Raw genomic sequence first — 27,984 nt, forward strand, 5'->3', positions numbered from 1 at the left:
TGGAAACATACAAAACTTAAAAAAATAATTCAATTAAATAAAAGACAGAATCGTTCTGCAACAAGACAGTTTCTTACATCATGTTAACTTTAGCAATTTTTGTGAGTAAAAAAAAACCCCAGAAATTTTGACATGTCACTACATAGTTTTTGTCGGCTAACAGAGATAAAGATAAATAGAAGATTTTGACCTCGTTTTTTAAACTTATTAATGAAGGTTTTCTATTTTTTTCCATTTAAATACATGTTTATATCTTCCCATATCTAAATCAATCGGAATGTCATGTAACTGACTGTTATATGCCATTTATAATTACCTTTGTACGACTTTTATTCTGAAGTCCTAAAACCGGATGCTCATATCAGCACTAGCTAGCTTCCAGCAGCGGTACTAAAAAAATTGGTCGGATTTGTTAACTAGCGGTGCCTTTTTTATGAAAATGTCCTCCCCATAAGCAAGACAACAGAGTACACAATGTGTGCTGAAGCAGAGGCAGCGAAACACGAAGCTAGCAGGCGACTGTGAGCGAAAGGCTGGCTGTTAGAGCGGCTCCGTGACGGGCTGAAGCAGATGTGATCCACGGTGAATTTGGGTAAAAGGCGGAAGACTGCGTATCAACAGGGCGATGCTACACAGCTACAGCCGCTAGTCAGCTAACTGGTTGTTCCAACATGCAGGTAAGCGGAAACCGACGCAGCAGGTAAACAAAAGCTGCTGACAGGCGAGTTTTAGGTGAGGCTGCGTGGGTCTGTCGCCCACTGTCACTCATGTGGAGTGGGCTCATTGTCACAGAAAGGGGAGTAGCTAACGTTAGCAAAGAAGGATGTTGTTCCTGTGGGTGTTTATCAGAAGCAGAGCTAGCTGGGGAGACATTGGAGCTGAGGGGTCTGTTACCATGACTGCATGTTCTTCATGCTCCAGGAACAGGAAGCTGGTTTAACTAATCATTCTGTAAATATGGTTTTCAAACTAAAAATATACTGTCCAATAATTTTATATCATATACACTGTTTCCAGAGAAAACAATGTTGCTGACACCATAAAAGTCGGACAGGATGCTGTCAAAGCAGCTTTGGTCTATAATTTCTTTAAAAAATATTTAAAACAGTTTTTTTAAAACACTTTTTACATCCTGATCACTGCTGCACTGGTAATCTTCATTTCACCGCTTTAAGCTGATCATTTACTGATGAAAAGCTGAATGCATCGAAATTTCGTTTTGTATGAACTCTTTGTATGCAATAAAGTTAGTCTATATCTAAGAATTTACTGAAATTGGGTCAAACATTCAGTTTATTTATATAGTTCCAATTCACAACACATGTCATATTAAGGCACTTTACAATTAAACCAGATCTTATCGTCAAATTGATTCAAAGTTTTCTATCTAAGGAAAACCAGTTGATCAACAATCTAAGGAAATCCCTCATACTAAGCATCCTTGAAGCGACAGTGGAGAGGAAAACTACCTTTTAACAGGAAGAAACCTCTAGCAGAACCAGGCTCAGTGTGAGCGGCCATCTGCCGAGGCCAACTGTGGTTCAAGGAGACAGAAGCAGAGATGCAAAAGGCAACTATTAACCAGCTCCACAGGCGGCCCCATCCAGGAAAAACACACAGCCAAGCAGACGATCTCAAACATCTATAAACAAAGTTGTCGATGGCAGCAGCAGAGCTGATATTTCTCTCCAGGATGGAGCCACAACCAAACCAGAATAGACCAGATGAAGCTACTATGAGAAAAAGCAGAGAGAGCGTAACGTTAGAGATAGAACTAACACATTCTGCAGAGTGGGAGCATACAGCTAGAATGTAGCAGAATGATGAAAAAGGGGTCCCTATGTCGTCCTGCAGTCTAAGCCTATAGCAGCATGGCTATAGAGAAAGGTCAGGATAACCTGAGCCACTCTAACTATAAGCTTTATCAAAAAAGAAAGTTTTAAGCCTAGCCTTAAAAGTAGACAGGGTGTCTGCCTCGTGGACTAAAACTGGTAGTTTGTTCCACAGGAGAGGAGCCTGATAACTAAAAGATCTGCCTCCCATTCTACTTTTAGAAATTCTAGGAACCACTAGTAAACCTGCAGATTGAGAGCGAAGTGCTCTGTTAGGAACACAAGGAACAATCAGATCTCTGATATAAGATGGAGCTTGGCCATTTAAGGCTTTATGTGAGAAGTGAGATAGATGCCCCAAAAAGTGCTTTTATCAGTGGTCCAAGTTTTATCTGGAGTGGCGTATTCAATGTTTACCAGTACAAAACTGAACGAAATCTTCTCCCTGCATTTTGAGCCTATGAACACGTCAATGAACAACATAAACAATAAGCGCACTTTTTAATTTAAATTAAACTTAAAGCTACAGTGTGTAATAATTACAGGCATATAAAGTCAGAAATTTAATATATTATACATAACTATGTTATTTATCATCACCTATGAGCTCAGCCTTTTAACCATAATATTTGCGCTGCCTTAGAATTCGTTATTTATAATTACATAGGAGCGGGTCTCGCAGCCATGGAGGCTGACATCTTTGCGCTACGGCAAGCGCAGAGGCAACAAACTAGCGATTGCGAGATCTCCCATGACGCTCAAAAATAACTACGGCAAGTTGAGAGAGATTAACTGAGACGGTACTGAACAGTAGATGGCAGTATTATGCCTGAGAAGCGTTTAGTCTGCCTGAAACCAAAGAAGAAGAAGAAGCAGGTATACTGCGCCTCAGTAACAAGAAAGGTGAACAAGGCGGCAGGCGTGAGTGACTTTGCAAACTGTTTGGCACTGTGTGGCCAAACATCAGACGAATGGAGGATCATGCCTACTCTGTATCACAACGAAAAGCGGCGGACACCGAACCCCCGTCATCTAAGAAGCGGAAACACGACGAGAATAAACGCAAGCGTGACAAGAAACGGCAAAAAACACGGATCAACATTGGCACGGCATTTACACGATGGAAGTCACTGATGGAGGAAAAAGGTTTTCAAAGTGACGCTCAAGTTGCCAGTTTTCTCTTGGACAGGTAATTAATCCTACACACACAATTGTCTAATATCACTGCAGTTTTTGGAGTACAGGATGCTCAGACCTGTCTAAAACAATAACATGCTGCGTGATGATGCTGTTACTCTCCAGTATACTTATTCAGCAACGTCCCTGACGTTTCACAGGTAATGATTCAGTAATTTTCTGTAAAATAATTTTCTGGATATATACCTCGGTTACTTCTCTCCGGCTCCTTTGGAGATCTTCAAGCCTTTCCTCCTCTGCTCTCACCCCGCTGGCTCCCCTCTCTCGCCTGGCCCTAGCTGCACGGCCTCCCTGCCTTCGCCCTCGTCCTCTCCCTCTCCCTCGCGTTGTAACCCCCGTGCCACCAAAATGACTTGGACTCTGTAAACGGGGGATATATATTCTTCCAGCGAACACAATCTCGCTGTTAAACTAATGACTACAATTACTTCGTCTGTTTATATCACCATGCAAAGCAGCTCACCAAAACGTCACAACGACGTAGAAAAAATAACGGGTATATTTATTATCTTAAGTCTACATGAAATCTATACCCTACACAGACTAATGAAATACTATCTGTAAAATTATCTATGTAAACAAACCTCATCACTTGAGAGGGTAGGTGATGTGGACGTCGTAGAAGAAATTTTGTCCCGTAACGCTCGCCGTACTGTTGGGGGGGAGAAGCGGTGGGGGGGAGATGTTCATGTTGCTGCGGTCTGTAGTCTGACCGCTAGATGTCGCTGAAAATTACACACTGTAGCTTTAAATAAAAGGTAGAAGGCTGTGATTTGATGAATTGATTAATTTAGTTGTCCAGTTGCCTAAATTCCTGTGAAAAACCATTTTATGCATAAGTTGTGCCATTACATTATTTGATGATGTTCTAAAAGAGCAGTTTAAAAAATACGTGGATTCATAATTACATTATAACCACAACTTATAGTAAGGTAATTTTTGAAACCCTTTGGATGTACAATTAATTAATAGGTAATCTTAAAGTCTCTATTTTCACTGAGTAGTTATTAGAAGCTTTGACTCTTTCAGAAGAAACGTACTTCCTTCTGAAACTTGGAGGGAATCTGCCTCGGTTGCAAAGGACGTCATCCCAATACGTTACAGAGGAAATGGGATGTTTAAAATTTTTACATTTTTTTTTGTTTGTTTATTACTGAATTTTAGTTCAAGGGTTTTGGTGAGTTTTCTTTTGTTTCACCTTACAGTAAAAAAAAAAAAAAAAATTGTCGTAGAACTGCAGAATATATAATTTTTGTAATGTTTTTGCTTAATATTGGTGAGGAGGATATAAATAATGATTAAGCAATGTTTTTTGGATGTTTTTTTCGCTGCACCGTTTATACTCGTATTATATAATTTAAAAATAAGCTGATTTGGAGCTTGTGACCTACAAACTCGGATTTCTGCACAAGAAACCAACTCAGGATTGCATGTTCCAAAATGCAATCTCAAAAGTGTAACATAATTTTTTTTAACAAAAAAATTATTTGTTACATTTTTTTATTCTTGCTGTGTAAACTACCACATTTCCAACATGTAATGTTCAATTTCTTCTCAGGAGTCAAAATCAACGGACAAATTCCAACTTACAGCATCCGTATTTATGGAACCATAACAGGACGGCTGACGCTTTCTTCAGTACTCTGCTAAACTGAACAAAACCGAGGATGTCGAGCAGGAGAAAATCGACCACACCCTGTATGGTTCCTACTCAGGAAGCCCTAGACTCGGATCAGGAGGTGGAGGATGTTATGGACATCACAGAGCCGGAGGATAGCAACGAAGGGGCTGCGCTTTATTCTGAGGTTCCTTCTTTGTCGGAGGATCCAGCTGAGGATGCCGACGTCAGGCCGGACGCGGTGCCGGACCCGTACCTGGACTTGAACACGGCTGAAGGGGGATACGAGTGCAAGTACTGCATCTTTCAGACTTCAGAGCTTAACCTGTTTACCATGCATGTGGACACGGAGCACCCTGATGTCGTCCTTAACGCCTCCTACGTCTGCGTGGAATGTGACTACCACACCAAAAGGTAGGATGTTCACACTGGGTCGTCACATGATGCGTTTCAGGTGATTTGGAAATCAGTTTCCACTGTTTGTGCTTCTTTTCTAATATTAGCATTCCTATTCATTTTGTTGAGATGGTTTATGGTATACCAACGCAAAGTAGTGTGTGATTGTGAAGTCAAAGAAAAAATCAACTTAACATCAGCCACACGACTGTTATAAGTAGTACATTAAATATTTCCAGGGTTGTTATACGGCTGAGAAGTCTGGAGCGCTGTGGATTTTTCTTATACGAACTTCTAGGGGCCATAAAGAGAAAATTGAGTAGGGAAAACAATCTTCCTTCCAGTGTAGGAAAAAATATCTTAACAAAACTGAAAGCAGTTTTTTTTTCCCATCTGCCTTATCTTTTGTTTAACAAATCTCCTTAATTTGAACATTTATCCACCAGTACCTGGTTCCTCCTTAACCGACTGAAATGCAGTTAATCAAATATCACGGACAGGCACAATTACTACTTCAGATTATGTAGACTTAGCTTTATATTCACATTAAGCTGGGCCTAGGTTATTTAACTGGGTCTAAAATGTTTTACAAATAAAATAAATGTACCATAGTTATTCAACTGTGCAATAGGTTCAGGCCTGACTCCGAAAATAGAGATTTTGAACCTAGCTCCTCCAGGTTGGTCCAGAAGTGTATATGCCTCACATCAAATATAAAGACATTTTAGCATTGCTTTGATTATTATTTGTGGAACATTTATATAAGAGAAGGTGCTAAAGCATGCAGAAAAAAGACATTCTGGAAAGTTTTAAAATAGGAAAAAAAGGAGAAAAATGTGAAGCAGTCCTCTACTTTGTAGAAGGAGCTCTGGAGCACACATCTGGAGACAGACGTTTTAGAAACGCATCAGAGCTCAGTCAGTTTCTCATTGTCAAAAATATCGATACTTTAAAAGCACTGTTACTCAAAACACTGAATTTCACATACAAATCTAATGGTGACAGGTGTTGTTTGCTAATTTTTGCTACTGTTTACTTTAGATTTCTGGATTATTTGCCAGGGCTGAAACTATTAATCGGATTAATTGTGATCAATTAATCAATTATTTAAATAACCATCAACTAATTTAGTAATCGATTAACCATTAACTGGAGTGTAGAGACTCTAAAACATGCCTTTAGCTGACAGGGCAAACCACTTAGAGCAGAAATGATACGGAAATTGTAAAAAAAATATATATATATAAATATATAAACATTTTACACTTAATATAAAAGAAAAACTTTTTAGTCTGTCAATCTGCTCTATTCAGAACTCAAGTGGAAAAGTTTCACCTAGTTTAAATCCATAAAAAATCTTCTTTAACAAACCTTTGGCTATAAGATTACTAATCAAAAAATGATCAACAGATTAATCAATGTTCCAAATAATTTAAATCAATTAAAAAATAATTCAATAATAGTAAATTGTTGCTGCCCTATTATTTGTACATTAAAATAATAATGCTTTGACCTTAAAATATTGCCAGATTTTGTTATATTTGGGCAAGTCTGCATTTATCTGAGGACTTAAGTAGCACCAGTGGTTCTAGTGAGAAACAATGCACCATGTTAAGATTAAGAACAATCACTTTTACATTTGATTATTTCTTAAATTAGTTAATTAAATTATTTATATTTTTTTTTTATCCCCATGGTAGCAAATATCATCTTAAAATCGAGTTTTAAATTGAATTATTATTAAAAATCTAGTCCCTGCAAAGCCTCTTTGTCTTTTTTCCCAAACGGTTCCAGAAAACTATTGGCTTTCTTGTTGCTATCACTTTTAAGGACTGTTTATCTTATAGTTTTTTTTAAATCCTCTGATTATACTGTAACATCCCGCCTGCACCATTCAGGGCCTCTGATTGACTCCCAGACTTTCAGGGGACAGCCATCGGTTAGCTGGTGTTCAGTGGTGCCAAATCATGTTCGAAATTATTATTTTTTTAACGTAATAAATAAATAAAATAAAATCTTTTTCTGCTTTAAACGTCTTCTGTTGATTGACTCCACAGAATTATTGGAGCTCTAATTTCTCATAGATTGACTGCCTTTACCAGTTGGTTTTGCTTTAAGCTTTATTAGTAAAAGAAATTACCGTATTTTCACAACTAAAAGGCGCACTTAAACGTTTTTTTTCCCCCTCAAAATGTGCGGTGCGCCCTTTGGTGCGGTGCGCCCTATGTGTGTTGTAACTGCGACTTTTGAGACCACCTCATTGAGGAGATGATGAAAGAGTGGCTGAATGTAAGGAGACCAGGTGTTTTTTTTCCACTCATCACCATCGCTGTTAATATGTAACTCCATGCGTGCCCATCTCACAGCTGATGTGAAAAACATGGGGAAACAAATTAAGGCTGTGCTCGCTGTTCAACCGCTCGACATCGGTGTGAACCGGACCCAGCAGGTGCAGCAGAAGCAGCGAGTTTACATGCAAAGTTAATGGTTGACGCGCGTATAGGTGCAGCAAAAGGTCCCGCAGCGCGTTTTGAGCAGCAGGTGCAGTGCGTCGGGAGCGTTTAAGCATCTGACGCACCGCCAACGCGCTGCTGCTGCTCGAGATGGAAAAATTGAAGTTTTGCTGCTGGACGCGCCGCATCAACCAATCAGAGAAGCTGATCTGGGAGCTGACAGCGAGACAGACACAGCGCTCTGATATTAACACAAATGAAAAAGGCTGGATGGATGAGGAGATGATGAAAGCGTGGCTGAGGCAGGTGTATGTGTATATTTCCATGCATCACCATCGCTGCGTGCCCACCTCACAGCCGATGTGAAAAAAAAGGTGAATCAAATGAACGCTGTGCTCGCCGTTATCCCGGGGGGTCTGACAAAGGAACTTCAACCGCTCGACATCGGTGTGAAGCGGCCGTTCAAAGTAAGGCTGCGAGCGGCGTGGGAGCGATGGATGACAGACGGAGACCACAGTTTCAGGATAAGTGGAAGGCAGCGCCGGGCAAGTTACGCCACCGTTTGCGGATGGATTGTAGATGCTTGGACTAACGTGTCTGCTGGCTCTATTGTTCAAGCTTTCGCAAAAGCCGGCATTATTTCTGAGGAGCCGCGCTGCACGGAAAGTGACTCTGACAGCGAAGAAGGGGAAATTGGCATGTCTGATTTAGCGCAGCTGTTTAATTCAGAAACAGTGGATGATGACTTTGATGGGTTTGATTAATACTTTGTAATAAATACATGAATAAAGCACAATCATACTCAGTTTTGCTCCCGCTCTATTTTTCTACCTGAAAACTTAATTCAACAGCAGCCTCTGGGCGGGTCTCCTCCGCGTATACCGCGCTGGCTGGCAGGTGTTTTTTCATCTAAATAATCTAAATCTTGCAGCTATATTTGCTGTGATCAGGGGGAATAAAGTAGTTTTAATATGTTTTTAAGTGAGAAAGTCCACCTGAAAACTTAATAATTGCAGTCAGTTCATCCAGATTATCTATTTCTGTCGGAGGCGCTCAGACCCCGACATACCAGCTGTGCACCGACAGTAGAAATCCCTTCATCAGCAGCCTCTAGGCTGGGCAGCCTCCGGGTTCACCACGGTGGCTGGCAGGTGTTTTTCATCTAAATAATTTAAACTGCAGGCACCAGGATACCGGTAATAAAAGCGGACATATTCCGTCGGCAGATTTCAGGATTTTAAGTTAATTTAGGAGTGATCACAGCGCTGTGTCATCTGCGATGTGTCTGTCTCAGGGCCAGCTCCCAGGTTTGATTAATACTTTGTAATAAATACATGAATAAAGCACAGTCATACTCAGTTTTGCCCCCGCTGTATTTTTAAATATGCAGTAGAGGTATTTAAAGGTAGTAGAGGACATGTAGCCTGACGTAGTCCTACTCAATTCTAGTCAGAATATGAGTCTGATACTGCTCCATAGAGCTGTGATTATGGGGCGTGTTTTGAACGAACCAGGAAAAAAATGCCTCTGCACTCAATTCGACAGACGTACAACCAATAAGAGCAACGGAGTGCGTGACGTATGTTAAGCAACGCATAGTTGTTGTCAACAAAAATCAAAGTGTGCAGTTGCACGCCTAGAATAAGAAGATGAGCCTTGATCGCGTTTCTCTGTTCCTCTTTTAAAATTAATTTGCTGTCGATATCTTCTAGAACAGACCTAATAGCAGAATCTACTCACCTCAACTCTCCGGCGGCAGCCATTGTTGTTGTCACCCAAGCGCGCTTTGGTCACGTGGTTGATTACGTTACTGTTGATCATCTGTCCATCATAGTATAAAGCCCGCCCTGACAATTTGATTGGATCGCCTGACAGTGGGCGATAATACTCTCGCTACTATGGAGCAGAGCCAGACCGAACTTCCCGACCTCAAACCTTGTGGGCGGGACTAAGTTCGGAATGGCACCCAGGCTAGAGGACATGTACCTGTATATAAAAAACGCGCCCTATAGTCCGGTGCGCCTTGTGTGTGTTAAATACAGAAATGGGACACATAACTGAGACTGCGCCTTTTAGTACGGTGCGCCTTATGGTCGTGAAAATACGGTAAACATAAATGTTCAATAAACCTAAAGGATTTTAATTTGGAAAGATCGTTGAGTATAATTTTCCTTTTGCTATGATGCACTGGTCTTATAAGGGTTTATCACATGAAATCCCAATAAAACATTGTCATTTTTAATAAAAATAGTCTTTGTGCTGTTTATACTAATGGTAAACATGCAACGGTTTAATGTTGTTTCTCTGTTTTGTACCAATCCTTCTCTGGGTTTAGTTACGACACGCTTCAGGCCCACAACGCTCGGCTACATCCAGGAGAGGACAACTTCACGAGGACAATGGTGAAACGAAACAACGAGACCATCTTCCAGCAGACGGTGAACGATCTCACCTTCGACGGCAGCTTCGTCAAAGTGGAGGAAGACGAGGCGGAGGTAACGTCCCGCAAAGCCATCCCGCTCAGCAAAACTCCCATCATGAGGATCAAGAGCCGGCCTGAACCTAAAAAGTTTGCTGCAGCCCAAAAACTGCCAATGGACGTCATCAAGGTGGAGAGCGACGACGAGTACGATGAGAACCAGGAGCCGCCCACTCTGTCGCCCGCTCCCACGGCCCCTGCTGCTTCCACGCCGCGCCTCATCCCCGTCTCCACGCCGCTACAGGTCCAGGCCGTCCCTCAAGGCATCATGGTGAACAGCTCCAACATGCTGCAGATTAAAGGTGGCTCCTCTGGTGGCTCAGTCCTGCCCCCGGGGACTCTGGCCCAGGTTCTGTCCGCCCTGCAGACCCAACAGAGCCCTCAGACCCAGCTGCTAATCCCAATCAGCAGCATCCCTACCTACAACAGTGCCATGGACAACAACGTCCTGCTCGTCAGCGCTTACAACAGGTAAATTCACCTTATGTTCTTTTTAGCTCAGCCCTGAAAATGAAGGCAACTTTATTTATACAACATATTTCCTGCACAAGGCAACTGTGTGTCTGATAGCAACATCAACCATACAAACACAATAAAACAAATTCAATCAGTACAAATATATAAAATATACATATTATATATTAAAATAGGTAAAATATACTTAATCGCCATAGGCAACACTCAATAAGCATGTTTTCAACTTAAACAGTCAGTACTGAGTCTTGTTTTACGTCCTCATCAAGGCTGTTCCAGACATTGGCTGCATGAAACTGAAACGCAGCCTCACCATGTTTAGTGGTGACTCTAGGGACCACCAGGAGGAGACCCTTCCTTATGGATCTCAAGGCCCGAGGTGGTTCATACGGCTCTAACGTGTCAGAGATGTACTTTGGTGTTAAACCATGTGAAGACTTGTACACAAGTAGAGCTGTTTTAAAGTCTATTCTCTGATCAACTGGAAGCCAGTGCAGAAACCAGAACACTAATATGGTCGTATTTCCTGGTTCTGGTGAGGACTCCAGCTGCAGCATTTTGGACAAACTGCTGTTGTCTAACAGCTCGTTTGGAAAGACCAGTGAAGAGGTCGTTACAATAGTCTAATCTGCTGGAAATAATAATAGGCTGCTTAATATGACTGTTCAAATTCAGGTCTGATCCATGATTAGGCCGAGATTTCTAACTTGATTATTTGGTTCTAATAAAAGAGTCTTAAGATGACCAATGAAAACTTCTCTATGTTTTTGTTGTCCAAAGACAATTATCTCAGTTTTATCCGTATTTAACAGAAAGAAGTTGTTTTGCATCCACATGCTGATTTGTTGATAGAATGGCACAGAGTATCTGCAGGTCCAATTAAACCAAATAACTGTTGTTATGAATATAAGCAATGAAGCACTTTCTTGACATTTTTAACATTAAGAAGGAAAAACATCAGACCTTCAACCATATCCTTAACCATAACCATATCCTTCTGTATCAGAGATCATTGGCCTGTCAACGCAGATGTAGTTCAGTAAGGAGCAGATCAAGGTCTGGTTTTCAGCCCAGAGGCTCAGAGCTTCAACGTCTTTCTGACCGTAGTGGACTGTGTAACAGGAAACCAAGACACACGGGACTAAAATAGAACCTCAGGAAGAATATCTGACAAACAGTGGACTGGACATTTGCTTATAATGATCGCCTCTTAAACCTGTTAATACTCTTTTATTTCTATTTTATTTTACAATAGGAATTCTCAATCCAAGTAAACCAATAAGTTTAACTGATTAATTTGAATTTATTACTAAACATTTCATGAGTTTTCAAAGCTGTTGTTGTCCACTGCATCAGACCTACTCCAAGCATCAGTTTAACACTGTTTATTGTTGCAAACTGAACATCAGCTTCTTGGCCAAACCCTGACTGATGGTGACCCACATCTGCATTATCTCTGCTTTGAGGTACACACATTTATTCACCTTCTCCCTTTCTTTTAACCCTCTCCAGGCAGATGTTGCAGATTTGCAACAGCTAAATGCTGCTTAGGTAATTACTCCACATCCATATTTTAAGAGCTTTTGTTACTCAGAAGTACAACAGAAGGACTAAGTTGTGCATTTGCAACAAACAGTTTCTCTCTAGCTCACCATATAGCACTGCTGACTCACTTTCAACATGGCTGAGTCCTTGGTGTCACTGAAACAGATTTTCTAAGCACCAAGTATCACTACCAATTTCCATTATTTTGAAATCAATACTACATAAGATGAATCATGAATGTGTATAGAAATGACACATGCCATTTAGTAGATTTTATCTCCTCTGGGTTTTTCACCAGCGGTGTCTCGATTTCAATGTTGTGGATTCGCAACGTGTGCCCAAACATGTACCAATGGAGTCTACATGCTTTATCTACTGGTTTGCCTATATTTTGAGCAAAAGTTTAACAGAAACTGCCTTCTCAAGAGGTTTTGAGATGTAGGAGAAAAAGTTTAAGAAAAAGTTGTCTCTAATTTTGTGAGAGAACATTTTTTTTTTTTTCAAATTTTGTTTTGTTAATTTTTGTTTGTGACATTCAAATAAAGTTAACGTTCATATCAGATTCAGTCTTCAGTGTTAATTTACCACTCCGGGCCACTGTTGCAAATCTACAACATCCCAGAATTCATTGCATGTCAAGGTCTGTCTCAAAAAAAAAGTGTGAATTGTATATTACTACCCCATATGATCCTTTTCTCCAAATATCAGATTTTTCCTGCAAGTACAACTTAATTTAAGCCTGAGAGGGTTAAGCATGAGCTACTGTGGGAGTGGGTTTTGAACTCACAACCTTAGGATTCCAAGCCCTATGCCCCAACCACTAGGCCGCCACTCCCACAGAGCGAAGGCAAGATTTACAGTTAGTTTTTTTTTTTTTCTCTCCTTTCGTTGCAGGTTTCCGTATCCTTCTGTATCAGAGATCATTGGCCTGTCAGCGCAGACAAAGTTCAGTGAGGAGCAGGTCAAGGTCTGGTTTTCAGCCCAGAGGCTCAAACATGGAGTCAGCTGGACACCAGAGGAGGTTGGTGCTCTGAACAAACGCTCTTATCTCAAGCTGAAGATTTACATTTAGATCCTGGTGTTTTGCTCAAACACTCTGATTTAGTGAACTTCTTGCTCTGTGCAGCCAGAGGTAGGATTCCAGCCCCAGTTCTTTTTTTATATGGTGCTTCATTTTATCACCAATTATCTTATCTGCTTCTATTTGCTGTGATTTGTTGTGCTCAGTCGGCAGTTTTGTCCGACAATAAATTTGTTGTACAGTTAACTGTGGGACCCGTGATTGTTTTCATTTAGATGTGATGTTTACGAGTACGTAAAACATTCAAACGTGTTTAATCACCAATCAAAGTATTAGTCCTCTTAATTGATTAGTTGATGTAAAAAGCGACATACTTTATTCAGCATCAGGCAGTAAATCCTTAACCTTTTTCTTAAACTTTTAGCTTTGTGAATACATTCAGCAGTCAACACTCTTTCAAATTCACCTGTTATACTTTAGTTTTCTATGAACTGCTTTTAATTGAACTTTTTGGAAAGAGAGCAATAAAGCCCAAAGGTCGAAGTGTCACTGGCTCCTCCTTTACATAGTCCAAGTTACATTTTCTGCAATTTAACAAATGTTTGTGATTAATGTTTTTCGACATGCTAAAAGCCTTGTAGATCCTTCCCTTTCCTTCGGAAACACCCGTTAGAGGCAGCAGAAGACGTGACACCAGGTACACCGGGGACAAAGTTTAACTTACAAAAGGAAAACAGTGAAGAGATTCAGAGCTTAGTGGAATGGTGATCAAAGCATAGTTTTGAATGTCTCTGGAAGAGTTCAAACTTGGACTTAAAGATTCCTGTTCAGATACCCTCCATCCAACCAGCCAAACAGACAGAACTGTTTTGCTTAAGAGAATGGAGAAAAATGCCTGGAACGTGTGTCTGCTGCTCTGGAAATGAAAAGCCTGTCCTGTGAACCAAGTCCCTCCCTCTCTGCAGACCCAGTGCTTGACGCCCTAACGATGCAGCTGTTTTTACTGCATGATGCAGTCCAGCTGTTTGGATCTGTTTTCAGCAGTGCAGTGTGAATATGGACCAAAGCCTAATCGAAGTGGGCCCTCCCAGTCTCTCCTGGGGATAAACACCCATGGTTTGTAGTTTTGCAAAGCTGGTAGAGATGCCAAAGCCTAATGCTGCATTTATACCTAAAAAAAAGATGTCAAGTCAGCTTTACTATTATGCATCCGAAGGGTTTAATTCTAACAACTATTAGTGGATCATATCTCAGTCTGCTGCTGGATCAGCCTCTATATCGTAAACATTGGTAAATTCAATGTACTTTATTTATAAAGTGCCAATTCACAACATGTCTCCTCTGGACTTTTTCAGAAACGATTCAATCACATCATGGTGTCAGATTGTTTCAAAGTTTTCTGTGTAAGAAAAAACAGCTGATTGCATCCAGCCATTGACTCACAGGACATGCTCCTCCTGGATGAGCATGTGGCAGCAGTAGATATTAAGTAGCATTGTGTTTTTGACTCTAGAAGCGATCCCTCACAGTCAGCATGAATGTGGCGACAGTGGAGAGATAAAACTCTGTTTTAACAACAAGAAACCTCCTACAGAACAGGCTCCTGGTGAGCGGCCTTCTGCTGAGGCCAACTTGGGGTTTAAGAAGGAGTGTAGAGCGAACATAGAAGCACTGATTTATAGATATTTTCACTGTTAGAAAAGATGAAGGTAAACAAGCTTCACAGGTGGCTGTGTCTGGGAAAGAAACTGTTAATCAGGCGAGCTCTGAGCCAGTTTTAATTTCAAAAGGAATGAAAGAGAGCACTTACAGTTAGTCATGGTAAAAGCAGAGAGAAACGGGACTCCAACAGGGCCAACTCCATCATCCATCATATGATCAAAGATGTTGATTGCAGCCCAGCTGATATTTCTCTCTGGGATGGTTTCATCGCCAAAAAGGAACAGACCAGATGAAGCTACTATGGTGAGAAAAAACAGAGCGAGCATAACGTTAAAGGTTAAACTAACAAATACTGCAAAACTGGAGAACAGAAATAGAATGAAGCAGAGAGAGGAACATTGGTTCCTATGTTTTCCAGCACTCTAAGTTTATAGCAGCATATGTATAGAAATGGCTCAGAATATCCTGAGCCACTCTACCTATAAGCTTTAGCAAAAATGAACCACATGTAGAACTGCAGATTGAGAGCAAAGTGCTTTTTTAGGGACAGAAGGAATCATATCTCTGATATAAGATGGAGCTTTACCCTTTTAAAGCTTTATATGTGAGAAGGGAGAGAAACTAGGATAGGAGGGATATGATCTCTCTTTTAGTTTTCATTAGACCTTAATCATGAGAAGAAAGCTTTCATACTGAAAAGTAAGGTATAACCCCTGTTGTATGGAGGACTAAAAGGGTTAAATAAAAAATTGAAAAGCCTTCATCTACTCCTCTGTTTGCAGGTGGAGGAAGCAAGGAGGAAGAAGTTTAACGGCACAGTTCAGACTGTACCCCAGACCATCACAGTCATCCCTGCCAACATTGGTGCGTCTACTAATGGGCTGCAGTCCATCTTTCAGACCTGCCAGATCGTTGGACAACCAGGTCTGGTCCTCACTCAGGTGGCTGGCAGCGGGAGCACCGTGCCTGTGGCGTCTCCCATCACCCTAACTGTAGCGGGGGTGCCTGGAAACCAGCCCAAAGCAGCCGAAGCTTCAGCGCCTGAATCAAACGCTGACGTTTCAGCTTCCTCCGCCAGCACCTCACTCAGTTTGGATGCAGGAGCTACGAAACCGAAGAAGTCCAAAGAGCAGCTGGCTGAGCTGAAGGCAAGCTACAGCAGGAGGCAGTTTGCCACAGAGGAGGAGATATCGAGGCTCATGGAGGTCACCAAACTCTCCAAAAGGGCGATAAAAAAGTGGTTCAGTGACACCCGCTATAACCAGAGAAACTCAAGGGATCACCACAGCTTGCTGCTGAGCGAAACTTCGTCCAGCAGAGCAGCTCTCTCAGGAGCAGGTCGGGCTGCGAGGAGCAGCAGCAACAGCTTTACTGAGAACATTAACAGCGAAACGCTTTCGGACTTAAGCACCACCACAGTGGGCACACCCACTACAGCCACCATGACTACCACAACCATAGTTATCGACTCCAGCGACGATGCCAGCGACTCCTCCCCAACTACTGCCAACGCTCCAAGTTCCTCTGTGTCAGCGAGCGACCCACGTGTCAAATTCCGACGCGCTTTTCCTGACTTTACGCCTCAGAGGTTCAAGGAAAAAACCACAGAGCAGCTGCAGATCCTGGAGGCCAGCTTCCAGAAATCAGACATGCCTTCAGACGAGGAGCTGAGCCGACTGCGTTCCGAAACCAAGCTGACGAGAAGGGAGGTGGACGCTTGGTTCACAGAGAGACGGAAAACGCCTTCGGCAGCGCTATTAAGAGACAGTGATACTGAGATGGAGGAAAAGGTCAAACCCACTACTACGCTTGCGGTATCTCAGGAAGGACAGACTACCACTCCGCCTGCAGGGAGGAAGATCCTAAAGAAGACCCCAGAACAGCTCCATGTTTTGAAGAAAGCCTTCGTTCGCACTCAGTGGCCGACATCCGAGGAGTATGATCAGATGGCAGAGGAGACCGGCCTGCCGCGGACCTACATCGTCAACTGGTTTGGAGACACGCGCTACGCCTGCAAAAACAGCAACCTAAAGTGGTACTACCTGTACCAGAGCGGCAAGGTGCTCAAACGCCCCTCTTAACTTTACATGCTGGCTATTTTATTTGCTTTAACTTGTAGGACACCAGATAACTTAGTTATTTGCTGTTTGGTGGCTTTAAGGTGGATGAGGCATTGAACGGTGCAGGAAAGGGCCAGAAGAAGTCTAGGAAGCGAAGCCGAGGTTGGTCCAGGAGGACACGCCGGCCGTCCCCGTGCAAACGTTCCCCACAAGGTGGCGCAGGACTCATCAAGGTCTGTGCCTCTGTTTATGTTGACCTGTGATTATAGAATACTCTACCAGGTTGCTCCAAGCTTGTCATCCCAAAAAAAGTTAAAAAACAATCTATTGGAAGATGTTTCCAGGTTTAAAGATGTTTCGCTGCCCATCTAAGAAGCTTTTTCAATTCAAAATATCAGAATTGGCATTGAGTTTGAGGCTTTATAGAGTGAACTAAAACAAAGCCTTGTTTTTGGCTTAGAAAACATGCAAACTGAACCAGACAAACGGTTCCGCCCCTTTAGGAATGAGGGTCGTTTAGGTTCTTTGTTAGCTTGCAATACCCGATACTGGTCTCTCCCTCTGAAATAGGGGTCGTTAAGGGGAATTGTTGGCCCTGACCTCCAGGTTTGTTCCACCAGAAGGAGACCTGTGACCCAGTCACAGATAAAGCAGAAGATGCAACTATTTAATTTTGTTACTCTTGTATGTATATTTAAAGTCGTAGGGAAGTCATATTTAAATGTCAAATCATTCTGGCTTAAACATGTATATAAATGTATTCTTTATCAGACTATATGGTCCCAAAAGTTAGAAAATGTATATAAAAAAAAAATCCTGTCTTGAAAGCTTTTTTTTTGTTATCTTATGCAGGCCAGTTAGTTATGTGTCAGCTTGTACACCTAAATTTGACCAATCACATGTATCAATGGTCATCTGTCAATCAATTTTTTTTGGTCTTAGCATCTTGATTCAGATGTCCCAGCTAATATACGCAACAGTTGAAATAAAAATCATTATTTACTTTGCCGTTGAGTTCTGTCCCAGTGTTCACGGGGATGGACATCTGTTTCTTCGGCATGCGTAGAGCTAACAGAACTTGCAGTGTTGCGAGGTGAGGGCTCAAACATTTACGGCTGAAAGCCTTCTACACCAAGCAAAGCTTCTTTTTTTTTTTTTTTTTTTTATGATTTATTTATGGTATTTTGGGTATTACAGATACATATTACACCTTATCCATGAAGTGAAATTAATACAAAGATTAATTGTGTAAAACAAGGTACTAACAATTAAACAGTTTACCCACAACACTCACCCTCCGACCCCTACCCTCCCTTACAGAACAGCATATGAAATGGGGTATAATGGGTTTTGATACAGGAAATCTCGATAGTGAAAATGTTATATAGGCCATACATGGCTTCACATACCAGTATATAGGCAAACACCACCCGACTGCAAGCCGAGCATGCTCATCGTTCACAAGGTGAAAATTAAATATCACAAAAACGATTCCCATTAAGTGATAATAATAATTATATATATATATATACATATATATATATAAAAAAATAAATAAATAAATAGGTGGAAAAAAAAAAAAAAAAAAAAAAAAAATGTGAAAAATTATAAATCTACCATCCACAACCAGGTTAAACAAACCAGCTACTGTGCTACTGATTTTTCCTTTTTCCTTTATTTTTTTTTTTCCCCTCTCTCTTTTGGAAGTGGGGGAAGTATAACCAGTTATCTAGCCATCAGGGTCAACGTCTATATGGAGAGACCTGACATGATCGAGGAAGGGTTGCCAAATTTTATGAAATTTCCATTCTGAAGAGCGAAGGGTGTATTTAATTTTCTCTAATCTCATAAAAAAAAGTGCATCCTTAATCCATTGTGAGTGAGAAGGGGGAGAAGGGCCTTTCCACCGCAGGAGAATGGCACGTCTTGCTAGCAGTGTGAGAAAGGCAACAAACTCAGCAAAATAGGACGGCAGTGAGAGGCTAATGGGTAGGACACCAAACAGGGCGAGTAAGGGTGAAGGTTGGATGTTAGCAGACGTGATAGCTGAGAGGGAGTCAAAGATGCGCGTCCAGAAAGGAGCAAGGGAGGGGCAAGACCAGAACATGTGACTGAGATTGGCTGGTTCTTGGTGGCATTTATCACAGTTTGGGTCAATGTCAGGGTGGATCCGAGCAAGCTTACTTTTAGACCAGTGTACTCTGTGAATCACTTTGCACTGTAAAATTCCATGGCGAGCACAGACAGATGAGGAGTGGACCCAATGCAGGGCATGCTCCCAGGCGGCAGGACCTATCTCTTCACCAAGCTCCGCAGTCCAAGCATTGCGTAAAGCATCAGAGGTTATTGTCTGAGTTTTGAGAAGAGTATTGTACAATGTTGAAATAGAACCTTTGAGGATGGGGTTAACACAAAGTATGGTATCAGTGAGAATAGAGGATGGGAGGGCAGGGAAGCAGGGAAAATGCCTGCGAACAAAATCTCTGACTTGCAAGTATCTAAAGAGGTGACTGGGCTGCAAATTGAAAATCTGAGTTAGCTGGCTAAAGGAAGCAAATATGCCACTAATATAAAGCTGTTTTATTGACACAATACCTAGGTCTTTCCAGATCAGAAAAGCCTTGTCCATAACTGATGGAGTAAACAGAGGGTTGGAATGAATTGGGGCTGAGACGGGTATATCCTGTAGCCTAAAGTGGCGCCTGAACTGATTCCAGATTCTAAGGCAGTTTTTCACTACAACGCTACTAGAGTGTGCAGTTGATGATAAAGTCAGGGGGAGGCACAACAGAGACATTAGGGAAGAGGGACTACATGAGGCTTCTTCAATCTGCAGCCATGGTGGCGACTGGCTGTTAGTGTGGCACCAGTGTAGTAATGTTCTAATGTTTGCAGCCCAATAGTAGAGTAAAAAATTGGGTAGAGCTAAGCCGCCCAAATTTTTAGGTTTTTGTAGAATTTCTTTTTTAAGTCTAGGGGTGTGTTTGTTCCAAATAAATTGTGAGATTAAGCTATCAAGAGAATGGAAAAAGGATTTAGGGAGGAAAATAGGTACGCACTGGAAAAGATATAAGAACTTGGGCAACACATTCATTTTAATACAATTTATCCGACCAGCAAGAGATAGAGGCAAGAGTGACCACCGGTGGACGTCTCGGGATAGCCTGGCTAAAAGAGGGGAAAAGTTACATTTAAATAGGTCTGAACAGTTTTTTGTCACACGGACCCCCAAATATTTAAAGTGCTCCAGAGACACTCTAAATGGTAACTTGGAGAGGGGGTAGGCTAAGGCCGCCGAATTAACTGGCATAAGTTCGCTTTTATGCAGATTTAATTTATAACCTGAAATATGCCCAAAGTCTTTCAACACAGTTAGCATAAGGGGAATAGATTGGTCTGGACAGGAGAGAAAAACCAGGAGGTCATCGGCGTACAAGGATACCTTATGTTCTATGCCACCCCTTGAAATGCCCTGCATCTGACTGGACCTGAGAGCTACAGCTAGAGGTTCAATGGCAATGGCGAACAGTAACGGAGAGAGTGGGCAACCCTGACGGGTACCACGATAGAGGGAGATATAGTCAGAAAAGTCATTATTTGTACGTACACATGCAAGAGGGGATGTATATAAAAGCCTAATCCATGATATAAACGTACTGCCAAAACCAAATCGTTTTAATGTGTAGAACAGATAGGGCCACTCTACACGGTCAAATGCCTTTTCGGCATCCATTGAAATGACCAGCTCAGGTTTGTCAGAGGTTACGGGTGAATACAGAATGTCGAACAGTCGTCTGATATTATGAAAGGAGTGTCTGTTTTTTACAAAACCTGTTTGGTCTGCGGCGATAATATTTGGAAGGACACGCTCCAGACGCCCAGCCAGCATTTTAGCCAGTATTTTGACATCCGCACAGAGCAGAGAGATGGGGCGATAATTACTGCAGGATAGGGGGTCTTTATCCTTTTTCAATATAAGAGAGATCGTAGCCTGACGTAATGTGAGAGGTAGCGAGCCATTTTTCAGCGATTCATTAAACATGTTAAGTAGCAGTGGGGACAGTACGTCCGCAAATGTTTTATAAAATTCGGCAGGGAAGCCATCAGGGCCAGGGCATTTCCCATTTTGCATACACATCAAGGCACTCCTAAGTTCATTTATTGTAAATGGTGTGTCCAGGCTAGATGCCTCGTCCGGGTTGATGGAAGGAATATCTAAAGAATTAAAAAAGTGTTCATATTGTGTTTCATTATTTAGGCACTCAGAAGAATATAATGAGGCATAAAAATCTCTAAACTGATTATTAATGGATTGAGGGTCAATAGTTGTCCCAGTGTTTGTATTAATCTGGTTGATGTGCCTTGATGAGGAGGACTGCCGAATTTGGTGAGCAAGCAGTTTGCCTGGTTTATCTCCAAACTCATAATAATTATGACGTGTTTTTAAAATGGACTCTGCCGTTTCATTGGAGGCCAGAATGTCATATTCTGCCTTCTTTGTGAGTAGTTCTTTGTAATCATCAGCATCGGGTGTGTCCACACATTTTGACTGCAGCTCTGCTATACTGTTGGAGAGAGAGACATATCTTTCCCTAGCAATCTTTTTCTGATAGGCAGAGTAAGATATTATTTCACCTCTTAAGTAAGCTTTACATGACTCCCATATAGCACCTGCAGACACATCTGGGCTGACATTAGTAGATATAAAAAGATCAATACGACTATTAATTGTGCTAATAAAGTTGGTGTCAGAGAGTAACAACGAATTAAAACGCCAGGGAGATCGGGAGAGAGACCTGCCTGGGAAGGACACATCCAAAACAACAGTTGCGTGGTCCGAAATTACAATGGGATTGTAGAAATGCGACGAGACAGAGGAGAGGAGCTTGTTATCAATGAGAAAGAAATCTATTCGTGAGAGAGTGCCATGGACAGGAGAGAAGAATGAGAATTGCTTGGTGTTAGGGTTAAAAAAGCGCCAGGCGTCAGAGACGTCGTACTGTTCCATGAATAGCTGGATAGTTTTAGATGACTTAGATGGAATACAAGGTTTATTAGATGAGCGATCAAGCAAGGGGTCAAGACAACAGTTGAAGTCACCGCCAAGGATAAGCTGGTGAGAGTTTAGGTCAGGGATAGAGAAAAAAAATTTCTTGAAAAAATTCTCATTATCCCAGTTTGGGCCATAAACATTTGCCAACACTAGGTTATTGGCTCCAATTCTACCTGTAACAATTACAAAACGCCCGTTAGGGTCTGAAATGACAGTGGACAGTGAGAAGGGGATTGATTTATGAATCAGAATTGCCACCCCCCGTGCCTTGCTTGAAAATGAGGAGTGATAAAGTTGGCCGACCCAACCTCTGTGAAGTTTAACGTGATCTGATGGCAGGAGGTGAGTCTCTTGTAAAAACGCTATTTTAGTGTTAAGGGTTTTGAGATGGTTAATCACTTTGTTACGTTTAACAGGAGAGTTCAGGCCCTTAACATTCCAACTAGTAAATCTAACAGCACCCCTTGGTGCAGATAAGGAGACTATACTAGCCATCACCTACTGTGATTAATCGCATAAGTGAAAATGTAGCTTCTATGAATGTCCCCGCCATGCCCCGTCCACAACTAAGTACAGAGAGAGGAAATAAAGCACCTGACTGAGTCCAACTCTGTGGATGGCAGTAGCATATAAATAATGAAAAAAACCACGAATAAAACGCACAATTAGAGAAAAATTACAAAACAGTGACAAAGACACCCCCCTCCCCCCCCACCCCTCCCACCCCGAACCCCCTACCCGCTGCCGCAAAAAACAGCAGCAGCGTTGAACTCACTGATTCATTGATCAGCATACTTTGTTACTTCCACCAATCTATTACATTGAATCCACGACCTAATCAGTGAAAACAATGCGTCTGAAAAACCTCACTGAAAAACATAGACCACTGTAGTAAGCAAGTGCCAATATTATTTTGAACGCTATTGAAAACCTGTTGACAATATGATTAGACAGTGAAACATGAACGTGTTACCGTCGGATACTGCAGATAGCATCTTGAAAAGTGTCTGCAAGCTAACCCAGTTCGCTAGCGTCACGCTTAACTGCGGCCAACGTTGGAACAACAAACCAGAGGACATGACTAAACTGAAAAGAGCGCATCTCGCCTAGATGCACATTAAAGTCCATAACGGCACCAATTAGTTTGCATAGGTTGGATACATGGATTCACTGGCTTACGATTTTCGGTCCAAGTCCTGGATAAACTTGTTAGCCTCCGGAACCGACCGGATCCATGTCTTCTCGCCGCTGGGGAGGGTGATACGGAGCTTGGCTGGATACAGGAGAGCCGGTTTGAACCCGCGTCTGTAAAGTTCCGACATAGAGTTTTTATACTCGGCTCGTTGCTTCAGTACGTCGGGGCTGTAGTCTTCGTAAAGTCGAATCTTGTGCTCCTTGTAGAACAGATCACCTCGTCTGCGAGCTTCCCGGACGAGTAGGTCTTTCACCTGGAAGCGATGGAGGCGTATGATGACGGGCCGCGGCTTATCTCCTGCGGCAGGCTTGGAAGCGAGGCTCCGGTGGGCCCGGTCGAGCTCAGGGGGTGAAGAGAGGACTTCGGAACCAAAGACATCCACAAGTAGTTGGGAAAAGAACGTGGTTGGTCGAGGTCCCTCCAGCGACTCAGGTAGGCCAATAATCCTGATGTTTTGGCGCCTGCTGCGTCCCTCCAGGTCGGCTAGCTTCGTTCTGAGCGACATGTTGTCTTGTCGGAGGGCTGCGGTGGCTTCCTCTAACTGCTGGAGACGATCAACCACCTCATTAGCGTTGTCTTCCAAAGAGCTGATCCGCTGCCCATGGTCCGCAACTGTCGAGTTTAATCCGTCCAGTGTGGTTGTCAGAGCTTCAAAAGACGACTTAAAGTCTGCCGATATTGCTTTCCTGTGTTCTTCTAGCAAAGAGCTAAGTTCTGCTAGCGTAACGCCAGCCGACGGAGAAGAGGCATCTTTATCTTGCTTGCCCTTTGTTTTAGACATAGTCGAAGCTTCAAAAATAGTCGGTATAATTACACTAGCTTTTTGCAAACTACTTTTTAGAAAAGGAGAGGTTTTAAGGGTAAACTGAAAGTTAAGTCGTGGGAGCCAGTTATCTGCATGTCTACTCCGTACGCCTCATACCGGAAGTCCCCCCCAAGCAAAGCTTCTGCTGCCCTGGCGTCCTCTTCCTTAACAACATCCTCAACATCTTTGTCCCTGCTTTCCTCTTCTAAATAAAAAATGTACGACGGAGGAGACCCATCCATGACCTCTGACACAACACTCTCCTCCTCTTGCATGTTTCCTCTGTCCATAGCGTTCCTTGACAGTGTCTTTTCTAAGTCACCAATTTAGTGCTACTTGGTCCCAATGTAATTTTCCATTGGGAACCTCCTAGCACAAAGTTGCTAACTGGTTAGCAAGATGCTTCAGAGACACCGCCCACAACCAAACTTTGCTGTGGACATTCCGCCAAAACAATCCCGCCCCCTTGATAAACGACCAATCACATTCCCTTTATTCACTTGTGTAAAGACGGGCACCACTCGGGAGAATCCGGAAATGCAACATTTGGAACAGCCGCTTACCTACGACTTCAAAAAGGAACTGTAGTTTATGAAAAATGTCAAGAAATGTCTGTAGATAATTTAGTCCGATATATAAAAAGTGGTCAGTAGCCCAACAGGAAGACTAAACAGAGGTCAAAAGGTTTCTTTGTTGAATATTCTGAAACCTGCCGATGGCAAAACAAGAAAAAACATTATCAGCCAGACAATCTATTGGTCTACCTCGAACTATTGATAACCTTAATAGGAACACAAAAGCCGGTGGCCTCTTATAGCAGAAATGGTAGAAATAACTTCATCTAAATGATTTAAGGATCTAGAGAAATCAAAAATGGACTACAATGCAAATAAACAGTTATGGTATGAATCATAATGCCAAGGGTTTGTAGAAATTTGGACTTCCACTCTTCCTGTGATAAACAAAATGTAATATAAGGCATACATTCTACTGTAACTGAAGTCTTGGTATGTGGTTTATCTGCCTTTATGTCTCTTTTCAGGTGAAGTCTGGAAAGACGTTTCTAAAGGATTACTACCTCAAGCACAGAGCTCTGAGTGAGAAAGATCTGGACGATCTGGTGACAAAGTCTAAAATGAGCTACGAACAGGTGAGGGACTGGTTCTCTGATACAGCCAGAAGGGTGGAGGAGGGAAAGGAGCCATTCAGTGACGAGGAGGAGGGGGAGGAGGAGGATGAAGAGGAGGAGGAAGAAGAAGAGGAAGAGGTGGCAACAACTGAGTGTAGAGACAGTGAAGGAGAAATGGAGGCAAAAGAACAAGGAGAGGCTTCGTCAAAGGATGAGGAGGTCAAGGACGAGACAGAGGACCCCAGTGAGGAGGAGGAGAAAGGTGTACAGGAGGATCCTGAAGGTGTCGGCCAATCACAGCCTCAGACCGAGGAGCAGACATGAGCAGACAGGTGAGCTTTTAGCTCTGTAAAAGCAGCAACATAAACTCAGACTCACCATTCCACCTTGAAGCAATTCCTTTGGGTATTTCTTTTTTCCAGCTTGGAAGGTTATACGGCATCCAACTACAAAAAAGTGCACAACTTTAATTAATTGCGGCTTTTTTTAAATTATTATATAGAAAAGGTCAAAACTTAACATCCAAGATATTTATTTCTTTTTTATAGGCATTAACGAGCTTCAGTGAGATAATTTAAACATTTCAGATTTGCTAAAGCTAATCTGAGATGCTAACTGTTAGCATGCTTTTTAAAACCACAAACCTGTTGCTATCATTGCCTTTTTTTTACTCTCAGATGTGATGACCGGCTGCTGAGATTAAGCTTAAGGCTTTAGAACTTCCATATCCTTCATTTATGAACCTGTAGTACTGGTAACAGCAGCAGCCCTGCATGATGCTGCCACCTCCATGCTTTATAGCTGATATGTTGTTCTTTGGGTTTGATGCTTTACCTGGACTCCAAACGTCAAAACATTAGATCATGTGGTCTGTGTTTTGAACCCACATTTTTATCAAACAATTTTATATCAACGTTTACAAGGCTTTTAACATAAGTGAGAGGCTTGTTTTCATTCTGTTTTAGTTTATTTTGTTGTCATTTTAGTTGTGTCTTTTAGTTGTATTTTGTTTTTAGTTGTTAGCTTATTTTCTCAGTTTTTGCCCAGCTCGCTTTAAATGGAAATGTAAGATTTTAGTTGTTTTGGTGTCCAAACAGCCATTTGGCTCATGGGTTGTTGTTTTTTTTAAACCTTTTAATCAATATGCGTTGATCTGAAGGGGACCGTTTGACTCAGCTAGATAAAACTTTACCTTGATAGCTTGCTCCAGTTGGGAAATGTTCTGAAACACACTCAAAAATTCATTTGGACCAGATAAGTCAGGGTAATATTAATCTTTTTAAAAACTATTTCAACAATTTGTGAAAAATGCATAATTATTTGCCAGTTTTATTTATTTTTTAGGCCAATTTCTGAAGCCCATATTGTTTCTTCTTCCACTTTTTTCATGATAAAAATTACACATTGATAACAAATGTTACACAAGTCTGAATTCAAAAAATAAAAAAAAACATTAACAAATCAAAGTCAATTCCGGTTTATATTGAATTCAGTTTATTTATTTAGTGCAAATTCACAACTATGTCATCTAAAGGCACTTTACACAGATGGTTCAATCAGATCGCACAGTCAGATACATTTACATTTTTCAATAAAACAAGATTTATAAATCCGTATTGAATTGGAGCCATTTTCTTTATTTTCCTTTCAGTTGTAAAATTATTACAAATATTCTGCATGTTTCTTTTCTCCTGTGAAAATTTAATAATTGCTTGTATCTTCAATTTAAAGATTCAGCATTGCTGCCCCCACTGTGGAGACAACAGAGGACGATGCAAGACGTGTTTCTCAGCTGGAGAGTCAGACCCATAGATGGCTGCGGAGAGCTCAGACGGATCATACCACGTCTAACAAACGTGACATGATCAAGGTTTGTGGCTTGAGATGAAGTCGGGGTAACGATGCAGCTGAAAATCTCTGAGCCTGAGGAGGTGCAGGATGCCCGCTGTGGGTTTAGTTTCTTCTAAGTGATGGAAAGTGGGGACCAAGTGAATGCACAAAACAAAGCTTTTCACCAAACGTTTCTGTACTGCCCTCTTACAAGGAACAGGATTTTATTTCAGGACCTTTAGGTCCTTTTTCTTATAAAACAAAAGAAACTTTGTATAAAGAAAAAAAAAAAACATCCAAAACATTTCTACTAATGTGAGACCTTGCATGGTTTGTCTCTTTTTTTGTGAAACATCGAAGAACTAGAAAACTTTTTCTCAAGGAAACGTTCTTTGCTCAAACCCATCAGTGACTTTTTGTTACCTCACAGTAAAAAAGGGTTTTTAAAACCTCAGTTTTCTGTGAATTTAAAATAAAATTCAGTGCCATTCAGTTAGGTTTATTTTCAGTTGAAAAATGCCACTGAAATGAAACTCAGTGTTTTAATCTGTCTGTATTTTTTTTTTATCTTACAGTGAAAAAGAAGTTTGTAAAATGCAAACTGAATCTATTATACTGTTAAATTTGTGACTGAATATTTTCAAAGTGTCAGAATTTGTGTCCATTAAGTTTCAATTCCATTCAGATGTCTGTGAAGCGAAACAGATCTGCAGCAGTAAAGGCTGCTACATACTGCACCAGAACAGAGACGTGGTTCTCTGTCAGAACCGGGACGCTGTTCTCGCTCCTGCAGCTAATTGATTTGTGTTCTCTAAGCCCTCTCTTTGGGGGGTATTGCTGCTTTTTTTCTCTCGACACATACCGGGATGCCTACTGTACTGTGATTGGACAGGGTCTAGATGGGGGTGTTTAGGTTTGGAAAACAGAAATGTCTCATCTTGCATTTCCATCCAATTTCTGCTTATTTGCAGCATTTCTCTTATGAGATATCCTAGTAGGGCAATCCCACCCCCATAGCACCAATTGCTCCTGGTATTTTTAGGCTTTCCAAATGGCAAAAGAGCTATTATTGCTGTCTGCCCCTTCAATTTCAACCTTGCACCTCAAGAACAGCCTTCCTGCTTCTCGTGGCGTATGTAGCAGCCTTATTACAGGAGGTTATGGTGTGATCCAAGCAGGGAAAATCCACCTTTTTAACAGTAGAAATGCAATGAAATGGACTGAAAACTAGAACT

At 41.6% G+C, this 27,984-nt stretch overlaps 1 protein-coding gene across 1 annotated transcript; it reads left to right on the top strand.

Annotated features, from left to right (window-relative positions):
- The first annotated feature begins 364 nt into the window (after positions 1–364).
- On the top strand, positions 365–27,384 carry LOC119779918 (zinc fingers and homeoboxes protein 1-like). Its single transcript, XM_038279768.1, has 8 exons — positions 365–677; positions 4,588–5,061; positions 9,832–10,446; positions 12,889–13,015; positions 15,460–16,737; positions 16,839–16,970; positions 24,833–25,251; positions 26,651–27,384. The coding sequence occupies exons 2-7, from the start codon at positions 4,697–4,699 to the stop codon at positions 25,241–25,243; spliced, it is 2,928 nt and encodes a 975-aa protein (XP_038135696.1). The 5' UTR covers positions 365–677; positions 4,588–4,696; the 3' UTR covers positions 25,244–25,251; positions 26,651–27,384.
- Positions 27,385–27,984: the final 600 nt, after the last annotated feature.

The sequence above is a fragment of the Cyprinodon tularosa genome, unplaced genomic scaffold, assembly GCF_016077235.1.
Source record: "Cyprinodon tularosa strain WSP-4 unplaced genomic scaffold, ASM1607723v1 ctg153, whole genome shotgun sequence".
In the NCBI taxonomy this organism is placed as follows: domain Eukaryota; kingdom Metazoa; phylum Chordata; class Actinopteri; order Cyprinodontiformes; family Cyprinodontidae; genus Cyprinodon; species Cyprinodon tularosa.